This window comes from Beauveria bassiana (genome assembly GCF_000280675.1).
Source record: "Beauveria bassiana ARSEF 2860 unplaced genomic scaffold BBA_S00011, whole genome shotgun sequence".
Lineage (NCBI taxonomy): Eukaryota > Fungi > Ascomycota > Sordariomycetes > Hypocreales > Cordycipitaceae > Beauveria > Beauveria bassiana.
The window spans coordinates 41186-60689 of NW_007930846.1; the positions used below are offsets into that span (position 1 = coordinate 41186).

Sequence of the window (19504 nt, forward strand, 5' to 3'; positions counted from 1 at the left end):
TCGAGAAGCGTCACCGTTACTTTCTAGATGATGACGAGAACGACGCAAATGAACAACGTCACCGCTACCGCCTAGATGATGACGAGGACGCCTCACTTGAGAAGCGTCACCGCTATGGCCTGGATGAGGACGAAGGCGCCGCACTTGAGAAGCGTCACCGCTACTGGCTGGACGAAGACGAGGAATGAAAGCAATTTCCTTTCCATGCACAGACTCCTCGGCTGAGGAAGACTGAGTGTATCGCATGGAAGGAGCACTGAAGGCGTGTATCCTATGTTCTATAGATGAGCGCCACAACTCGCTAAACATTGCGCCGTCTTTTGAGCGTACGGTATGTCGTCACGTTGGAAACACAGTAGTACGAATATGCCTAAATAGGGAAATTGAATCAGTATCTCAAGCATCATGCTGCACGTATGAGACATATATGACTACTCAGCCTCTCTATACCTTGTATGGGCGTGCTAGAGCTTAAGACTCCATTGCGGTCTTGATGCTCTTTGTAAGCAATGCGGGTTCTTCTGCAATACATTTGTTTGATGCCATCTCGCTAGCCTCTCCATGGCTAGTGGTATAGTAAAAATACATTAGTATAGACCGAGCTTGTACCTGAACATTAGCTTGCCATCTAGCTAGGTCAGCTTCATACGTTGGGCTTACAATCTATTTAGGTACAGTGAATGATTGCTTTACACACGCGATTGATAGCTGTAGCAATCATATGCGTACTCTGTTATTTGATAGAAGCGGATACAACAGTAATAGAGCTGACATCTGCTTGATGACAATAGTAATTGATCAGAGAAGAGAGGACCTGAAAATTACACATTCAGAAGCAAGCGGCACTTGTTGATAGAAGGACATGACGGCTCTCCAGCCTACATCTACAGGTACTCGTCCGGCATCGGGATGAGTGTTTCGTTGTTAGCCGCACACATAGCTGGATGCTCCTCCGGAAGGGCCTCTTCATCAGCCATCTTGACGTCGGAGCACTATATTTGCGTCAGCATTCACTCTTGTATTACAACCAGGGGCAACTGACATAGTGTTGCACGTTACCCGTCTCGGGATCCCTGGCCTCAAAGTACATGACCCCGATCTCGTCGGCCTTGGTCCGAAATGGTATTGTGACGTTCACGCACAGCTGACCCGAAGGCTGGATGGGCACATTCTGTAGAATAATGTAGGGGAAGTCACTTCTCTTCCTCGGCACTCTATGCCGGGTATAAAGTGCCGTCACAAGGTCGCCGGGATGGCCAGAAAACGAGAGGAAACTGCGGGAGCGGCGGGAGTACCGTTGAGGGTTGTGCACAATTTCGCCTTTTCCATGTCAGCCTACGCTACTGCTAGAGACCGGAGATGGGGAGGGACATACCGCAGAATGGGTTATATTGATCTAACCCAGGTCGGATCTTTGGGTTTGGACCGCGAGTCATCCATGGAAATTGTACGTGAAAGCCGGCGTGCGCTCCGGATGTGAGACTGGCGCCGATTCGGACGGCGAGCAGAAGTGTGATTGCGGCGAGAATTGAGCGCATGGTTGACCGTTGGCAAGTGCAGTCACTGAACAGAGCGAGGGCAAGATGAAGTACTTGGTATGCTAATCCGGTCAGACTTTACCCCAGGGCCGTCCCTACCAAACCAGATGGAGATGTCAGTACGGAGTACTACACCCCACACTGTCTGGGTCGCAGAACTGGGTCGTATCAGTTGGTACAGCATCGACCGAAGCATGCGCGGTGACCAGACGCTTGGAAGGGGTTGCATTTGCCGTGCCGATCGGCTGAGAATATCCGTCTTATGTTCAGTCTCAGCTTGGCTCAAAGATAAAAGAGCGTACTGGTAGGGTGGCTGTACAAACAACCGGATTGAACGAAAAAAGGTGACGTTGCCATGCCGCTGAACAAGGCCAGCTCAGAAATACACATATCGCTACTTGCCTTTGCCCTTCATCCTCCTCTCCGCTCGTTCTTCCCTGCTCCGTACCCGTTGACCATTCCTCACCATGTTCTCCTCCAAAGCAAAGCCCAGCTCTTCCCAGTATGAGCCTCTTTCGGTACGCGACGAGGGCGAGGGTTTCGGCGCAGCTAGTGAGAAGCGGCTCTCCTCCGAGGACGACCACTCGGTGCCTTTGCTGGAAGCTTCGGACAACATGCCCGCTCAGCCCTCCCCGCTGCCCAAGCTCATTCTCTACTTCTCCTTGGCCCTAGCGCTGCTATCGACTGTCAACATTGCTCTCCTTCCTATTACACTCTCAAAGTACCAAGCCCACCCCTTCTCTGACTCTGAACTGGAGGAGCTCCCATACGGCGACGCTAGACTGGGTCTGGATAGACTTGCAGATTTTCTCCCCCCACCCCAGGTCTATCACCACGCCTGGCCGGATCGAATTGCACGGGTGAGCCGCAAACTGAAGAAATCCGTGTGGGGCCAGGGCGTGCAGGTCTATATTACTGTCGAGGTTTGTGTTGGCTGATCATTCATTGCCATCCCCCAATTCCCCATGTACCAGTATGGTATTATTGCTTTTTCTGCAGCTGCTGACGTGGCCAAAGGACTCCACCATCATGAGGTTCCCCGCGCCCGCCCCCTCTACTGGCGTCAACGCCTGTGCAGTCTCCTGGCGGCCGCCTCCGGAGCTCTCTGCGCGTGCCCGGGACCTCATAACCAAGGGTGACGTAACGGAAATTGAAGTCTGGCAGCTCATCGCACCGTCAGCCACAGCCTCTTCCAGTATGGACGAGGTCGATTATGACACCTTGTCATATTCGACCCTTCCCGTGCGCGGAGAGTTGCTGGGCGTGCTTGACCTCACACGCACACCCAACAGTACAACACGAGAGTTCGCCTGTCCCACCGGGGAGAAAGGTCTGGTGGTGGAGTTGAAGTGCCAACGCGTGGGGTGTCATGCTAGTTTTATGCAGATTGATATGGCGCCGATCTTTGGCTTCGAGTTGGTGAGAAGGAGGGCATGAGCGGGGTAAGTGGGTTCAGTGGTTAGTTAGGCTGCCACGGAGCAGTTACCAGTATTATTAGGTCGGCCGCGCAGGGAAATTTTTTAACAACGGCTGAAATATCCGTACGCTGTCACGTAAGAATGTCTCCTTGCTGTCTAGCAAGGCTATTAGGATATCTAATACGTGTACGAGTCAATATAAAATTATTCTATCGGTATGTGAGTGCCTTGATAGCCTTACTAAACAGCAAGGAGACATTGCAAACGGAAGAAGCTGTCAGGTGCAATGTCAGAAAGCACCCCTCCTGCCCTCTCCCGCGTAGCAAGAATGACTCTTATTTCGATCCTTTTGTGGGCCGTTTTCTTTGTGCGCGTCCACTCGGCTTAACGGTTTCTTTGTTTGCCCTCTGTGTTCCTTCCATAGCTACCTCTTAGCCACATTATTAAAAGGTCATCTATGCCCCTTTTCCCCAACCTTCTGTCACGAATCTGGTCAAATCCCTCTCATTCAGTAGTCTCGTACACAGTACGCCTCGATTTCAGCATGTCCACTCAGCCCGACGCCGGCACTCTCGCCCGCCTCTCCCTACACGATCCCGCCCACTTTGGCATCCAGCACTCCCAGACTATTCACCGCCTCGCGCTCCTGCAGCACTGGAACATTGCCGCTGATGCCAAGGTGCTGGAACTAGGCTGCGGCCAGGGGGACTGCACAACTGTCCTTGCCGATGCTGTGGGCGAGCGGGGGAAAGTGGTAGCGGTAGATCCGGCAGATCTCGATTATGGTCAGTGCTCTCTCGCTTCTCCAGCTCTATTGCCCCTCCTGATGGTATGAATGGACAAAAGTCTGCTAATCTTTACTGAAGGTGCTCCATATACTCTTGGTCAAGCACAGGGTCACATCTCACAAGGCCCGTTGGGTAGCCGAATTACTTGGGTCCAGCAACCCCCATTGGACTACCTCTCTTCTCTCCAGCCCTCTTCTAGCACCTCTCCGCCTGGTGACGAAAGCAAATCCTTCGACGCAACAGTGCTTGCACATAGCCTCTGGTACTTCTCCTCCCCGTCGCTCATTCTTTCCACCTTTTCTGCTATCAAGCAGCACAGCAAGAGCCTCCTCCTTGCTGAGTGGTCCCTAGAAGCGGCGCACCCCTCTGCCCAACCTCACGTTTTAGCTGCGCTCACCCAGGCGTCCCTGGAGTGCCGTAAGCCCAAGGATAGCGACTCCAACGTCCGGACAGTGCTAGGGCCAAAGCGGCTTACCGAGCTGGCCGTGGCTGCCGGGTGGAAGCTGGAGAGCGAAACCCGCGTGCAAGCTCCAGAAGACATGTTGGACGGCCAATGGGAGGTGTCCGCTTGTCTTGATTCCTCGTTTGAAGAGGAAGTAGAAGAGCAAGTGAAGGATGGCCGAGAACGTGCAGTGGTTTTAGCGCTACGTGATGCGTGTGAGGCGAGCTTGAGGGGTATTGAAGGGGGTCAGAAAGGTGTCAAGACCATGGACGTCTGGGTTGCTAAATTCGTTTGATGGAGTGACACAAATTTGTTCTAGCCCTGTTTTTAGCTGCTTTGCACAATGAATCATCACAAGTCGACCGAGCTCGCGATTGTACTCTTTGATTGCGAATCCAAGACAGACAGGCTTCTCCCCACTGACGCACATTTGTCATTGCTTCATGCATGAAAATGAGACTTGAGTAATCAGATGTGATTGAATATTGATCCGTGTCGAGGTTAGTCGAAGCACAGGTCGATCTGAAGTGCGCAGAAACGTATTGACGGCACGGATGTAGCACGGAGGTGCCGTGGTAGGCAAGGGGTGGGCAAAAAATATGGCGGGTCTACACTGATTTTCGCCCACGATTAGAATGTTTTTTGTCCACCGAGTGGTAGGCTATCATGTACCAGTACTTTGAGACATTTGACCGGAACATTTCTGCAGCCTGTAGTAACCACAAATCTATATGTATGTGTGCGACAAGACAGCGTGTGCGACAAGACAGCCTCTACGACAAGACAGCATGTACAAGACAGCATGTACGACAAGACAGCATGTACGACGAGACAGCATATGCGACAAGACAGCATATGCGACGAGACAGCGAACGAGGAACAAATAAACGGGTCTTGATTGCCTTCCAAAGGCGCCTGATTACGCACGCACAGCTCCTCTATCGGCGTCGCGGCCTCGGGAACCAGCTCCAACGGCGAATGCGGTTTCGGGAGAACGTAGCTTTCGGCCCCGTCATGGCCGACAGGGAGCTCCGTGTATTGGTCCTTTCCGGGCCAGCTTCCCATGAAAGCTCTAGAGTATCTTCTATATAGAAGAGGTCAGTAAATAATCACTATCCAAGTGTGAGACCTCATTTTGCGTCCATGAGTCTATTTGCTACTAATACAATATCTGCATCGTGGGATAGCGGCTCCCACATATCCCTTTCATTGCTCCGGTCCTCGTAAATCGTCCACGAATGCAAGCCGCTGACGGTTGTCGTCAACCACGCGCGCATATTCAAGCAGCAGTCTCCAGACGTAGAGCTTCATATCCTCATCTCTGTACACGGCATTGGCCCAATTACTGCTCTCCGTTGCAATGACTTCTGCCTGGGCGTCACGACCGTCGAGAAAGTACTGCATAATGGCGTAGATGTCCTTGTACGACATGTCAAACGGAACAAAGTGCACCCAGGGAGTCATGCGGTCGTCGTGCCACTCGGCGTAGATGGTGGCCTTGAGCGGCATGCTCGTCGACTTGAGAAAGGCGCGCCAGCGGCCACTAAAGGAATTACCGTCAATGTCCGGCAAGTACTTGTAGCGGTACTGCTCCTTCATAGGCATCGGCTTGCCCTTGGCCATGTGCTTTCCCGTATACGAACACGTGCCCTGTAGTTTCTTGGGCTTCTTGGGGGGCTCGGGGAAGCACTCGAGGTGGACAAAGGACACGTCGGAAAAGCCTGACAACCACGCACCGATTTTTCCGTGCATGGGGAGAGGCAGACTGTAATTTTGGGCCGAGAGCAATTCAAAGGTCGGAGCGCCGGCGGCATCGCCGGCCTCGACCCGCGACACGGTGGTGCCGTTCATCATCTGCACCCACCGATGGCGGTGGAAATGCCACCAGTTGTCGGCCTTGTTGCGGCCGCCCGAGGCGGTGCCGCGCCAGATGAGGGCGTCCTTCTTGGCGGACCACTTGCCGCCGCTGCTCCGGCCGCCGTTGTAAAAGGCGCGCGACGAGAGGTACATGGCGCCGGGGATCAACAGCTCATTGTTAGTGGGCAGCTTGGAGCCGGCAAACAGCGGGAATAGCGTCTTGGTGGTGGACATGCTAATGCTTTCGACGAATGTGCCGTGAAGACTGCGCATGTGCGGCTGCAGACACGGATCGCGGGCCTGGGTAAAGTTGTGTATGAAGCCGCGGTATGCGTACGGCATCTGCTCGCTCGTCGGGTACTCGATAGGCACGTTAAAGGACTCGAGAGCGCTGACGTTTCTGGCGGGGCTGTTAGTTGGGCAGGTCTCGCGAAAATAATTCCAGTACTGAGGTGCTTTATCCTTTATCCATTCGGGGTCAAAACTTTGCAGCTTCTGGCTGTCAATGTCGTGCAAGCCGCTGTATTCGGTAATTGCGAGGTCTGGTGTGATGAGCTCGCGACGCTCCTGTTCGAGCTTGGTATAATTGCTAATGATTTCCCAGGGCGTCAAAATGCGACTCTCGTCCATAACGTTGACAGCCATATCTAGATCTGGCAGGTTGGGCATCATCTGTTTGACGAGGGCGGTCCAGTGTTGAATCCATGGCTGTCGCTTCAAGTCGTCAGTAATCATGGCGACCTTTTTGTTTCGAACTCTGATGACTTGGGGCTGTGTGGCAGCCTGAACGCGCATTTTTCGAGGATTAAGCGCCCATAGTGGATTTATGTCGTGGTGTATCCTATCGAAGAAGCTTTCTACGATGATGGCTTCATCTTTCATGGCTTGTCTGAACCATGCGTCGAACCCAGGTGGCGGATGGCGGCCACGCCGTTGTCGGTATCGCTCCGCAGCATCATGTAGTGTATAGGACCGTTCGCTCAGTATATTTTCGAAATGGGCAGTGGCATTCGAAATCAGTTGTGTGATGGGGTGTTCGTCTCGTGCGATGTGGGCGGGGAGCTTGGTCAGGCCAGGATATGGCGGAACACGAGCAACATCCCATGAGTAGAGGAAGATACTCGCGGATATCAGCAAAAGAAGTAACGGGATGACGCGTCTACGGCCTGGCAAAGGTGTCGAAGTCATGCCAAGCAGACTGCGCATGGTTGTGTGAATGTACAGTGGCCATTCGTGTTGGTGATTGGTAACAGGTAGAGAAAACTGTGCAAATATAGAATTACCCGCATTGTCAATAGATGAGATGGATATACGGAATTACATAAGCTCTGGTATAGGCATGCATCTGTTTGTACGATATCACCTTTGTGCTCAGCGGGCGTGCGGGCGTAAGTCGGTGTTCCACGACTTACGGTAAGCGATGGGCAGGCAGATTCGGTCCGCCAACAACTAACGCGCAGACGTTGCACTAAAAACAACTGGCGGGCAAGAGAATTCCTTACCGGGGCTCGCTTGGGTATTCTGGGTATTCTGGGTATTTATTTAATCAAAATCGTGCTGGTTAATCCGGGCGCCGTTGGCAGGGCTGGCTACCTAGGTACTTCTGCAGCAATTGGTTCGCATCACCCCAGCTCAACCAACACAAGTTCTCAAGAGATGCATCACACCTTTTTTTTTTTGTCTTGTTCTTTCTGCCTAGAATTAGGTTAATTTGCTCGCATTCTCTATACTCATGAATTCAGATTCCTTCTCTAGGCATCCACTCTCGATTCTGATTCTGGAGCCAATAGCCCACAGCAAACACTTGGCGCAATCAATAGGTGAGGCTCTCGGGGAAGGCTCTGCTTCGCCCACCCCGTGCAGATTTCACCTTGGCTACCAAACAAGGGCAAACCAAGAAAGCCATCCATCTTGATGCTGCATTCTAGGTATGATCCAAGGTTCTTGAGCTACTCACGCTCACAGAGCCACTGCCGGTAACAATGTCTGTAGCACAAGTCTGTTCTTGTCCGTTATTTGCCAAGCTAGCCATGTCTCGCCGTCCTTTTCGCTGATGGATCAGCCCTATGCGCGCATCAACACCACACAGTCTGCTTGGACATAGCCGGCCGGCTAGCTTTTTCCCCCTCGCCGAGAGTGCTGACGTCTGGTATTCGAATACTCATCACACACAGTTGATGACCAAATGCCAAACACATCCCTGATTCAACTACCTAGCGATGGCGGCGGTTGAAACCTTGCAAGCGAGAAAGGCGGGCACACGACGATAACTCATCACATATGATCAACTAACTATGCCATCTATCTATTCGTTCGGGAGTACTGTATAAAAAGGGAAACTCTCTACCACATTTCAGTGCATTTCTCCTCGGAAAAAGAAAAAAGGCAAAAAGCCGTGAGCACTCAGCCGTCCATTCAGGCTTTCAACGTCCCATTCCCCCCTTCTCCCCAACCACTTCCCATCCCACCATCGCCCGTTCAGTCCTCGCGCACGCCAAACAGCTTCCCCAGCGTATCCGCGCCCACGTTGCCTCCGCTCAGCACGATGCCCAGATCCCAGCCCTCCTCGCCCGCCTCCCTCTCCACCATGGCGCGAAACTCCTCATCAAACAGCGCCACCGCCAGCGGCACGCACGCGCTCGGCTCCACCACCATCTTCATGCGCTCAAACACGAGCCGCATCGCCGCGACAATCTCGTCCTCGCTGACGCTGTACATGCCGTCGACCAGGCCGCGCGTGTACACCACGTCCCACGGGTGCGCACCGAGCGGCGTGCGCAGGCCGTCGGCGACTGTCAGCGACGAGACGGCTTCGATGCGCGCGCCGCTCTCGAAGCCGCGCTTGGCGTCGTCGGCGCCCTGATACGAGGGCTCGGCGCCAAAGACGCGGATGCCCGTGGCTTCACACGAGAGTGCCACGCCCGAGAGCATGCCGCCGCCGCCACAGGGCGTCATGATGGCGTCGAGGCCAGTCTTGCTGCCGGCGTAGGGACGGTTGGGAGAGGTCATGATTTCAGAGGCTTGGGCTTGAAGCTCGAGACCCAGTGTGCCCTGGCCGAGCATGATATCGGGGTGGTCGTAGGGCGGAACGAAGCGCGCGCCGGTGGAGGCGACGACTTGGTCGGCGACGGCTTGCCGCTCCGACGAGGTGCTCCCGCTAAAGACAATGTGCGCGCCGTAGCCCCGCGCGGCGGCAATCTTGGCGGGTGCGGAAATGGATGGCATGATGATGTGCGCGGGGATGCCGTGCTCCTTGGCCGCGAGCGCGAGCGCCTGCGCATGATTCCCTACACGGTTCACTGTGTCAGCATTCTTTGCTTGTTCTTCTTCTTCTACTACTACAACTACTACTACTCCATACAACTTCCTCTTCGAGCGCCAGCGAGGAGAGCAGTAACCCTCTAGCCCAATCTCGAGCGAAGCGAGGCCCAAAAAAAAAACGTACCGGAGGAATGCGTGGCGACACCACGTTGCTTGCCGCCGCCCTCGACCCAGCCCGGCTCTTGTAGCAGCTTGCCCAGAGCGTGGAACGCGCCGCGGGCTTTAAAGGCGCCCATGCGCTGCAGGTTCTCGCATTTGAACCACAGACGCAGAGTAGGCTTGGCGGGCGTGCGGCCGGCGAAGCGCGTAGAGGCGAGGTCGGCCCGGGGCGTCGAGGCCAGGGTCGTGAGTGTCTGCGAGGTGACGACGGGGGTTCGGTGGATGTGCGGAACGATGAGGGCGTGGGCGGCCTGGACGGAGGCGCGGTTCAGCGGGGCCGTGGTGGAAAGGTCGGCCATGGTGGTTTGAATGGATAAGTTTGAAACCAAAAGAATGACTTGGTAAGGGACGCGACAATGTCAAGATGGGAGACCAAGGCTAATTGTAATTATCTGTATAGACGGATACCCCCACCATTTCTGTGTCGTTAGACTGAATGAGTACAGAGTAGTAACCCCACCGAGATAGTGAAAAGGGCGCGCGCAAAGTGTCAAAAGAAGCACAAGGAATCGTCTTCGTCAGCCTTGCCAGCTTGGGCTTGTGAGAGCGTTGCTAGACAACAAAGCCATTTTGCAATTAGTTGGCAGCGGTTTACCGACCTACCGAGGCATGTTTAAGATGTGCCGCGTCTACTGGTGGATTAGTCTGGAAGTCCGGCATGACCCAGCCTTTCAATCCGCCCAACCACGAACCAATTCACCAACATCGGGGGAGAAATCTGCAACAAAAGCCGTCCATTGATATTACAGCTACTCAAGTATCAAAACTCCACGGCACGACTCAGTAAAGAGTCCGCCGTTTTTTTTATGTCGCGTACATGGGAAAAAAACATCTCTTATTCACACGCCATCGGGGATCGCTTATTTTTGGTTTTCGGGGCGGAGGGCGCTACAATCGGAATTAGTTCAGATTCAAACTCGAGCAACATGTTGGGAACTTACCGGACAGCTCTGCCGGCTCTCCAGATCTCGAGGTTGCGAATCTCCTCCATCTCAGCCTCGTACTTCTGGCGGTAATCCTTCTGGCTGTTGTAGTCGAGAGAGCGCTGAGTCTCGGTACCGTCGTGGACAGAGTCGTAAAGGCTGTTGAAGACGGGCTTGAGGGCGTCCTTGAACTTGGGGGTCCAGTCAATGGCGCCGCGGCGGGCGGTGGTGGAGCAGGCCTCGAACATCCAGTCCATGCCATTGGCACCAATCAGGGGGTACAGGGACTGAGTGGCCTCCTCGACGGTCTCGTTGAAAGCCTCGGAGGGGCTGTGGCCGCGTTCGCGGAGAACCTCGTACTGGGCGAGGAACATGCCGTGGATACCGCCCATGAGGCAGCCGCGCTCACCGTAGAGGTCGGAGTAGACCTCCTTCTCAAAGGTAGTCTTGTAGAGGTAGCCGGAGCCAATGGCGACACCCATAGCAATGGCCTTTTCCTCGGCTTTGCCGGTGACATCCTGGTAGACGGCAAAGGAGGAGTTGATGCCACGACCCTCACGGAAGAGAGAGCGGACGGTGCGGCCAGATCCCTTGGGGGCGCAGAGGATGACGTCAATGTCCTTGGGGACGTCGACCTTGGTCTTGTTCTTGAAGACGGGGGAGAAGCCGTGGGAGAAGTAGAGAGTCTGCATTTATTAGCTGGGCTTGATTGCAACCGGTCTTGAAAAACGTACCTTGCCCTTGGTAAGCTGGGGCTTGATGGCGGGCCAAGTCTCGGACTGGGCGGCATCAGAGAGGAGGTTCATGATGATGGTACCCTTGCCAATGGCCTCGTCAACCTCAAAGAGGTTCTTGCCGGGGACCCAGCCATCCTGGACGGCGTCCTTCCAGGACTGACCGTTCTTGCGGACACCGACGATGACGTTGAGGCCGTTGTCGCGGAGGTTAAGACCCTGACCGTGGCCCTGAGAGCCGTAGCCGATGAGAGCGAGGGTGTCGTTCTTGAAGTACTCCTGTGGTTTGTTAGCAGATGCTCACAATGGCCAATTGAAGCGGCAGAAAACACGTACAAGAAGCTTCTCCTGAGGCCAGTCGGCGCGCTCTGTATTTCACCAGCGTTAGTCAATGTCGCTCACGTCGACAAGCTGGCCGTTGCGCCGTTTGCTGGGCTGATCAGCCATGGCTCAAAATTACGCACCGTAGACATCCTCGGGGTGGCCGGCAAAGTCAATGGTCTTCATGCCACGAATCTGCTGCTGCTGGACGCCGGCAACGGCGCGCGGAGCGGTGGCGGCGGCACGAAGAGCGCTGCGGGCGACGGAGTAGGCGGCGCGCTGCTGGACGGGAGCGGCCAGCTGGCGGGCGAGGGGGCCGCGCAGGGCCTTGGAGAAAGCTCTCGAAGCCATAGTGGAGGGTGTGTGTGAGGATAAGATGAGAGCAATAGAGAGGGGAGCGGAGAGGAGAGGCAAGCTCAATTGGTATGAGGCTTGATGGGTGTGAATTGGTGATGGAGGAGGAAAGAGGGAAAAACCGAAGAAGCGGACGGATTGAGTTTTGAGTACCAAGATAAAATCAACTAGGATCGGTGGTAGGCCGGAATTGGGGGGGCTGCGGTTTGGCTATGGATGACCTTGGTTGGAGCTACTTGGCCATTGCTGGGGCAGCGAAGGGACCGAGATCGGGGGAACACACAGCGCACCAAATGCCAACTGTAAATAAATTTCAATGAATTTGTCCCTGTAAAAACTAGCCATTCATGCATTCTGCAGGGGTCCAGCAGGCTTCTTGCTGCTCGGTCCACCTGGAGCCTCTCAAGGAACTCGGCGCTGAAAAGCCTCCAACAAGCACCACTCTCTCGCCCACATGTGAAATCTGAAAATCAGCGGGGGAATCTGCCCACACTGATGCTCACAAACGGGCCATTGCAATACAGATGCACACAGAAACATCAATCATTCTACCCGACAAAATTCAGCAATCATGACTTTCTTTCTACTCCGCACAGGCACTGCTATTTCAGCTTCTGTTCATTTTCTCTCTCTCTCAATGGCTTAGCATTTCCCAGCTTCCCACTGGACACTGGCCACTGCTACCAAAAAAATAAGCGGGGAGGCAGAGGCCAGTCTGCAGGGGGCCTTGCGATAGCGGACCTCCGACCCGTCCCCATTTTCTTGTGACTCTGTTCGGGCCTTTGGAGCGGTACCGGGGGCACCGGGGGAGGAAATGCGCCGTTGTCGCTTGCTCGCGGCGGGGCGGCCGCTGCCGTAGAAGCTTCATTAATCGAGCAACATCCTTAGAAAAGGGGGGCCCCTCGTAAATAGTTGAGTCGCTGCACGTGTCAATGGCTCGCAATCGCCGGGTGGCAAGCTAGAAGTGCGGCCCGCGACGAGCATTAAGCTGAGCCTCGCAAGGGGACGAGACGGACGATACCTGCGCTCGGCTGGGTTGCGACATGCGTCCGCTTCGAATCGGCCGGATACTCGTGGACGGCGAAGGCTATCTGCTTTCTGCGCGCAAAGAAATCGCAAACGGTAATAGACTCGCGACAGATCCTCCAAGCATTGGCAGAGCACCGGAAGCCATGCCAGCCGCTTCACAATCGAGCTCCCGCGGCAAAGCAGCAGGGTGACAGCCCTGTTCATGCTTGCATACGGACGCGAAGCCTACGAACTTGCCGAAGACACATTCTGACCTAGCCGTGTTTGCCTAAATAGTTTCCATCGCCAAAGGCTGGCATCCAATTGCAATGAAGTGAAACAAAACTCAATTAGAGCGCGTTTCATACTCACATCTTGCACATCGAGCCATAGATGCGTTGCAAAAGGAACGGTCACATAATATATCTGTCTATTTTCGGCGACGCCTCCCATGTACATATGCATTCCTTTCTGCCTCCGCCGTCAACCTTTTAAATGAGCATTTAGAATGTTGCTCTGCCATCGCTTCGCAATTCATTATTCGTATCCCTCCCGGGTATTTTCTTGGGCATGTCTGTCATCCTTCGCTGCACTTATTTTAGCACACGGTCATATTGAATGCCCTTGACTGAGCCGCCTCCCATGGCCGTGCGCACGTTGCGCTTAAAACCCTCGCGATTGTGACGAAGGTCCTCAGCGGCTTCCTTATTCAGTGGATCCGAAGCGTTGGGCTCGAGGAACAAAAACTGACGCTTTCATTAGTGTTCCATTCAAAAAAAAAAAAAAAAAAAAGAGGTGTTCTTGCCGAAGCGACGGGTGGGGGTGGCATACCTGAAGTCCGACGATGATAGCATTCAAATTCAGGACCGGCTTCCAGTCCTCGCGCAGAATGTTGAGACACACCTTGCCCTCGAGATCAATATTGGGGTGGAAAATCTTTTCTCGACACAACACTTTTGGTGGCTCGTGGGGAAAGCTCTGGTTGATGGCAAAGGTAAAGGTGAACCGCCCAGAGCGGTACATGCCCTCGTCCGGGTCAATCGTCAGGATAAAGTTGAGGATGTCGTCGGGATCGGGAAATTCAGTCGTCATGGTCTGTCCAAGAGAGAGCTCCGAGAGGTCTGCAAGTGAACAGTTAACATATTAATTATTCATAGCATATCTTTTCTGGCTCCGGTGCCGTTTGGGGCCAGGAGGATTGGTTTAGATACGCACCCTTCTGCACGCGCAGCTGCGCCGCCGTTACCTTCTTCTTCTTGCCAGCCTGGCCCTCTGCGTTCTCCGCATCCTTTTGCTCCTTTTTCTACATTACCGCAATACTCTGTCAGTCATCAGTCTCTCAAGGGAACAGCCTCCTGGGGCGAGCGAATAGGCGGACACTCGTGCCCCCGTCATCACATACCATGGACCATATTTTCAACATTCTGTCAGTATGTCAGGCCTTCCAAGCCGAAGCGACGTGGGACGCGTTTCGTTATTCCTTGCGAGTCGCTCCGGGGGGGGGCGCAAAGGGTGTCAACCGCGCGCGTTGCTGCTCCGACGGGAAAAATTGTTCTCCGCGGGGTTGTGCTTCTCGTTTCGGCGCGCGACTCGTCCGGGAATTTGATCGCAAAGAAAAGGCCGAGGTCACCCTGTCACCCGATATAGTTCCCTCTCCGTGCGAAAAGTTGCAAATTTCGTACAAAAAGGCCAAGAATGTTGGTGTGGTGTAGAAGTTGCAATCTCGGGCGATTGCGGTGGGATGGTTAGGAACCGCCGGGCGCCTCCCCCGCCACTCGTCATGGGCCACAACGGTAGGCTTGCGGCAGCTTGCGACACCGCCCACCCGATTAGGCAATCGTTAGCGTTTATGATTAGATATGCTGTTGCGAGACTTGCACGTGCGCAGAGGTGATTTTGGTTATCTAAGCAGTGAGTTACGAAAGAAAACAGAGACGGCATGGCATTTACAGCGGAGCGATTCTGTCTTTACGCCGAATATTAAATAGAGCAATCTAAGACCTATTTCGTGATAAACACAAGGTATTGACGAGAAACCTCAATCTGGCAAATGAACGAGGAGCGACTCCGGCCCTCGCCATGCATACTGCCTCCAGGCTATTCTTTCCAATCGGGCCCAATGCTTTTCTCCCCTTCCAGACATGATGTAAACCAAGATGGGCAATAACAAAGATGATACAAGAAACTTGACAACTATCTTCGGGAAAAGCAGCACATAATACCAGTCCTGCCGAGGAACCACAGGAAACCCATGAACCGAACAACCGAAAGGACGGCAGTAGCGTACAGAAGAAACTTGAAAAAGTTGGCTGTGCGAACAGATGAGGATTTCTGTCAAAGTCAGCAGTGAGCAAAATGGTGGGATAACTAAGAAACCTACCCCTATTCCGAAGCTGTTAAAGTTGTCGCTGGTAATGACAATGATGAGAATAATGTTGGAGAACAACCAGCACACAACTAGGCCAGTACGGAAAGACTTGTACGAGTCCTCCACGTCCTTGGCCTCAATCTCTTCCACCTCCTTGAAGGGAGCCAGCGCACGGCGCACCGTCTGCTCGAACTGACTGTCAATGTCTTCCTGCTCCTTTTCGATTTCCTCAACGACAATCTCATTCTTCTCGCCCTTGGTGACATTGGCAGAGGGTAATGCCTCGGCCTTGTCAGAGCCCTTGGTACCCCAGGACACATCGTGCCAGTTGTTGAAGGCATAAATCATGAGAATGTTGATATAGGTGGACATGAGAACCAAATAGTACGGGAACGAGTGGAACATGTGCCACGGGTCCAGATACAGGAAGGACGCGAGGAAATAGAGACCGTAAATCGTAATCAGGGCGATGAGAATGACTCCCGCGGCTCCTTCTCCTGAAAAGAAACTGTTGACAAAATCCTTACCAGAGTCAAGCTTGATTTGTTCCGATAAGGGCGTGTTGAAGGCACGAGCCACCAGGTAACCAGAGAGCACCAGGATATACGTCTGAATGAGACCAAATAGCATGAAAGACGCGATGTAGGTAAATTTGGAACCCTTCGGACGATTACCAAGAGCCAGGATAAACTGTAGGATAACGAAAGCCAGGTAGAAGTACTTGAGGAGCGCGTTGATAAGAGGCGTTGCAGTGTCGCCAAAAGGCCAGCCGTGATGCTCAGCACCGCCTTGACCGCCTACTACGGGCGTGCCGACGAGATCCATGATGACAGTGGTGGTGAGGTAGTAAGAAGCCAGAGAAAACCAGGTAAAGATGAGATTGAAGATGTTGTACAGCAGCTGAATGTGGAGAAAGATCATGCGGACAAGGTTGTGGCCACTCTTGTACATGCGGCCAAAGTGCATGAGGGAGTAGAGAGTGGCGGCAAAGGAACCGTTGAGCCAGCGACGACGCTGAGAGATGAACTCGGCAGCACCTTCGGGTACATCAGTCTCACCCTTGGCGGCCTTGATGTAGGACAAATGCCATTTTTGGCCAGCCTTGGCGACCAGTTCGAAGCAGAGAATTCTGTCTTCGGCCAAGAACATGTTCTTCTTGAAGATGTTCATGCCGTCGATACCCTTCTTGCCCAAACTCTTGGACAGAGTATGGTCACCGTGGAAATACTGCTCTAGAGGACGGCCCATGATAGCACGGAAGCGATAGGCCGAAAAGGCACCGGGCAGAACGCTGACGTAGCCAAAGGAGCTCTCCAGGGGTTTGTCGAGAATGTTGGAAATCTTGTATTCGAAATTCTGGACGGCGACGAGAGGGTTGAAAAGCTTCTTGCCGCCCTTGCCTAACATGGCGTGAATCTCACCGCAAGCACCGCCAAGATCCTTGTCGTTGTAAAATCCTTCCCAGAGGGCGAGCAGGGAGCGGGGACTGGGCTTGGTACCAGCATCTAGCAGAATGCAAACCTCGGGGTTGAGAATGCGGCCAAAGGCGTTGAAGAGCCAACGGTGAGAGTTGATCTTCTTGCTATTCTTCTGCTTGAGGCAGAAAATGAACTGCACAGGGGGCAGATTCTGGGGGTTGTCGCCAGTTGGCCGAATCAGCTGCTGGTTAGGAGTGACGGAAAGCTGGGAGGTGTACTCGAAAATGTGAGCAACAGTTTCCTTGCCATCAACATCCTTCTTGATGACACCATCTTGATAGATACCGACTGTAGCCAGGACATCGAGAGTGTTCTTGTCAGCCTTTTCGATACCGTCAAAGACGAGGCAGACGACGATTTTTTGCCAGGCAGGGCCACCCTTATTCCAGAATGTGGACTTTTTCAGGTTGACAATGTCGCGAATATTTTGCATGACACCATGAAGGGTTCTGGAGAGCAGAACCTTGTCTTCGTTGTAGTATGTGATAGCAATGAGTAGCTCGGTGTGGCGATTGTACATGCGAGGGCGCAAATCGTAACCGTTTTTGAGGGTAAAGTCGTTGGGGTCGCAAGTGGCAGCCGTGTAGCGCATCTTCATGAATTCCTCGTTGCCACCCTCGACATCACGGTAGCGAGGCTCGACAGCGTTCTTGATGGCACTAGGGACAGGGTAGTCAATGGAAAGGACAGAGCCCTGGACAAGTTTGACTTTTCTGGTGTTGAAGCGCTTGAGACCGCCGCCGTTACCAGAGCCGAAGCCGCCAGGCTGTTGCTGACGCTGCATCCAACTCTCGTCCGGATCTTCGAAGGTCGAGGCCGGACGGCCGTAGGGAAAATCATGCTCTGTGACGAACTGGCCTTCCTGGCCGAGGTGGCCGTGGCTGGTGTCATAGCTGCCGGGCTGGTTCGGCTGGGGCACGGTTTGACCAGCCCCGGGGGCGTAGGATTCGGTCAAGCTATAGGTAGACACAGGTCGGTCGGGAGCCTGAGGAGCGCCGAGGCGATCGTGCTCGTAGCCGGAGCCGGGCTGTTCGTTGAGCAGGTAGCGGCCAGCCTCTTCTTCGTGCTCTTGGGGGGGCAAGTGATACTGGAGGGAAAGAGCGGTCCGTCAGGATGCTGCTGAGAGTTGAAGAGCTGGTGGGTGAACATACATTGCCGCCCGGGGGCATATCATGGAGCTGGTGGCCAGAACCGCCAGCGTATTCGTGGCCTCGGCCGTTGTATGCCATGTTGGTAGGGGGCGCTCCTGGGAGCAAACAGATACGCTATGCTAGAATAAAGAAGCAGTCGTGGGGGCGCAAGGAATGATAGTCGTAAGGGGCAAGATGGCAAATAGGCAGTTGCACGTCGATGTAGGTAGATGTGAAAAAAACGAGGGTGAAATGTCTCGTTTATTTTTGTTCCCTTGGGGGCGCTGTGGCGCGGGAGCTGGCAGCTGGCAGCTGGTAGGCCTGGCAGGTTAGGTGTATGGCGCCAGTCTGTGCCGAACAACAAAGACTGTTTGTTGTGGCGGTTAAGGAGGTGAGAACAAGGTTTGATTTGGGAGAATAGGTAAAACGGAGAAGAGAAGAAACACCAGACGACCAGTATCTGGGGACCTGGAGGAGATGATTAAAAGAAGAAAGCAGAGTGTGCTACAGGAAAAAGGGATCAACATGCACAAAGAAAGGTAAATAGAGGCGCGTTTTGGGGCAGCAAGGGTTGATGTTTCGGAAGATATTTCCCAGGCAAACGAGAGTAGGTAGGTACGCAAGTTTGTGTGTCGTTTTGGTGAAGAATAAAGTATCCCCAGTATGGACTACCTACCTAAGGTAAGGTACCTAGTGAAAGGGAGGGACGGGCTGCGGTGTGGTTTTTAGCGCGTGGGCGGAGACGGTTAGCAGGTGATATCACCCACGTCACCGTATCAGCGGTGGGTGGTGCAACCACAGCGAGGCTGCAAGACGCTGCAAGACGCTAGAAAGACGCTGAAAAGACGCCAAAAGTTGGCACTGGCATCTCGGGTGCCGCTGAGCCACTATGCCGTTTTTCCACTGTGGAGCTCTTTGCCCCACTACAATGAGTTTTTGGCGTCCTTTGCTGAAAAGGGGCCGTTTGCTTGCGCTGTCTTGCTTACCGATGATGGGCAGTTGCTCCTAACTTGATCCGTAGAGAAGAACTATAGATCTATAAACTTCTATAGTTAGAAGGTATTGTCTTTTTCGGCTTCATCAAAGTGTCATGCCTTTTGTCTTGTCACAACTTGATTGGTTCTCAATACATCGAGTCATGCCTCCTCGTTTAACCAGCTTGGTACCAGGTATCACCGTATCACTAAGTAGGGACCACCAAGAGATTCCATTCAGTATCAACAAGTTCAAGAGCCGCAAAGCCTCTTCCTATTCTATACAAGTCTCGACTTTCTGGTTCTTATTTTTAGTATTTCTCACTTTTCCTAACGCTTCTATTATGATGCCCGAAGCAGTGTGATAATGCTGAGCCACAGCTCACCACAAATAGGGGCTCCTTAGGTAGCAGAGGCGAAGCGAGGCTGCAGAATATCTATTCATGACCCTGCGGGTTGGGGCAAATGCAGATGAGCCTGAAATATTACTCCCGACAAATCAGCATCTATCTCATACGTTGTTTTATTTTTTGCTCCAAAGAAATCATGATTCCCTTTGACGATCACTGACGCCACTGCCACCGTCATTATTTACGAACCCCTTATACGAGCACATGTCACCATACCTACAGAATACAGCAGCCAGGTACTTTCATCGCAAGTCGACTGGCGCGGTAAGCAAAAGGGGAAC

The 19504-nt window shown here is 53.4% G+C and overlaps 7 protein-coding genes across 7 annotated transcripts; 1 reads left to right on the top strand and 6 right to left on the bottom strand.

The window, feature by feature from the left end:
- Window positions 1-884: 884 nt before the first annotated feature.
- BBA_04661 (uncharacterized protein) lies at window positions 885-1538 on the bottom strand (the record flags this gene model as incomplete). The annotated part of the gene is made up of 3 exons (XM_008599758.1): window positions 885-992; window positions 1043-1320; window positions 1376-1538. 3 exons carry the CDS (start codon window positions 1536-1538, stop codon window positions 885-887), a joined length of 549 nt encoding a protein of 182 aa, XP_008597980.1.
- A 467-nt stretch (window positions 1539-2005) lies between these two features.
- On the top strand, window positions 2006-4481 carry BBA_04662 (SAM-dependent methyltransferase; the record flags this gene model as incomplete). The annotated part of the gene is made up of 4 exons (XM_008599759.1): window positions 2006-2461; window positions 2556-2829; window positions 3472-3741; window positions 3823-4481. The coding sequence occupies 4 exons, from the start codon at window positions 2006-2008 to the stop codon at window positions 4479-4481; spliced, it is 1659 nt and encodes a 552-aa protein (XP_008597981.1).
- A 911-nt stretch (window positions 4482-5392) lies between these two features.
- On the bottom strand, window positions 5393-7249 carry BBA_04663 (capsular associated protein; the record flags this gene model as incomplete). The annotated part of the gene is made up of 1 exon (XM_008599760.1): window positions 5393-7249. The coding sequence occupies one exon, from the start codon at window positions 7247-7249 to the stop codon at window positions 5393-5395; it is 1857 nt and encodes a 618-aa protein (XP_008597982.1).
- A 1272-nt stretch (window positions 7250-8521) lies between these two features.
- BBA_04664 (pyridoxal-phosphate dependent enzyme) lies at window positions 8522-9822 on the bottom strand (the record flags this gene model as incomplete). The annotated part of the gene is made up of 2 exons (XM_008599761.1): window positions 8522-9330; window positions 9489-9822. 2 exons carry the CDS (start codon window positions 9820-9822, stop codon window positions 8522-8524), a joined length of 1143 nt encoding a protein of 380 aa, XP_008597983.1.
- Window positions 9823-10383: 561 nt separating this feature from the next.
- On the bottom strand, window positions 10384-11852 carry BBA_04665 (Ketol-acid reductoisomerase; the record flags this gene model as incomplete). The annotated part of the gene is made up of 5 exons (XM_008599762.1): window positions 10384-10411; window positions 10465-11132; window positions 11181-11459; window positions 11517-11548; window positions 11645-11852. The coding sequence occupies 5 exons, from the start codon at window positions 11850-11852 to the stop codon at window positions 10384-10386; spliced, it is 1215 nt and encodes a 404-aa protein (XP_008597984.1).
- Window positions 11853-13456: 1604 nt separating this feature from the next.
- On the bottom strand, window positions 13457-14286 carry BBA_04666 (ubiquitin-conjugating enzyme; the record flags this gene model as incomplete). The annotated part of the gene is made up of 4 exons (XM_008599763.1): window positions 13457-13609; window positions 13695-13984; window positions 14079-14166; window positions 14266-14286. 4 exons carry the CDS (start codon window positions 14284-14286, stop codon window positions 13457-13459), a joined length of 552 nt encoding a protein of 183 aa, XP_008597985.1.
- A 770-nt stretch (window positions 14287-15056) lies between these two features.
- Window positions 15057-17938, bottom strand: BBA_04667 (chitin synthase 3a; the record flags this gene model as incomplete). The annotated part of the gene is made up of 3 exons (XM_008599764.1): window positions 15057-15194; window positions 15244-17796; window positions 17861-17938. The coding sequence occupies 3 exons, from the start codon at window positions 17936-17938 to the stop codon at window positions 15057-15059; spliced, it is 2769 nt and encodes a 922-aa protein (XP_008597986.1).
- Between the last annotated feature and the right edge of the window lie 1566 nt (window positions 17939-19504).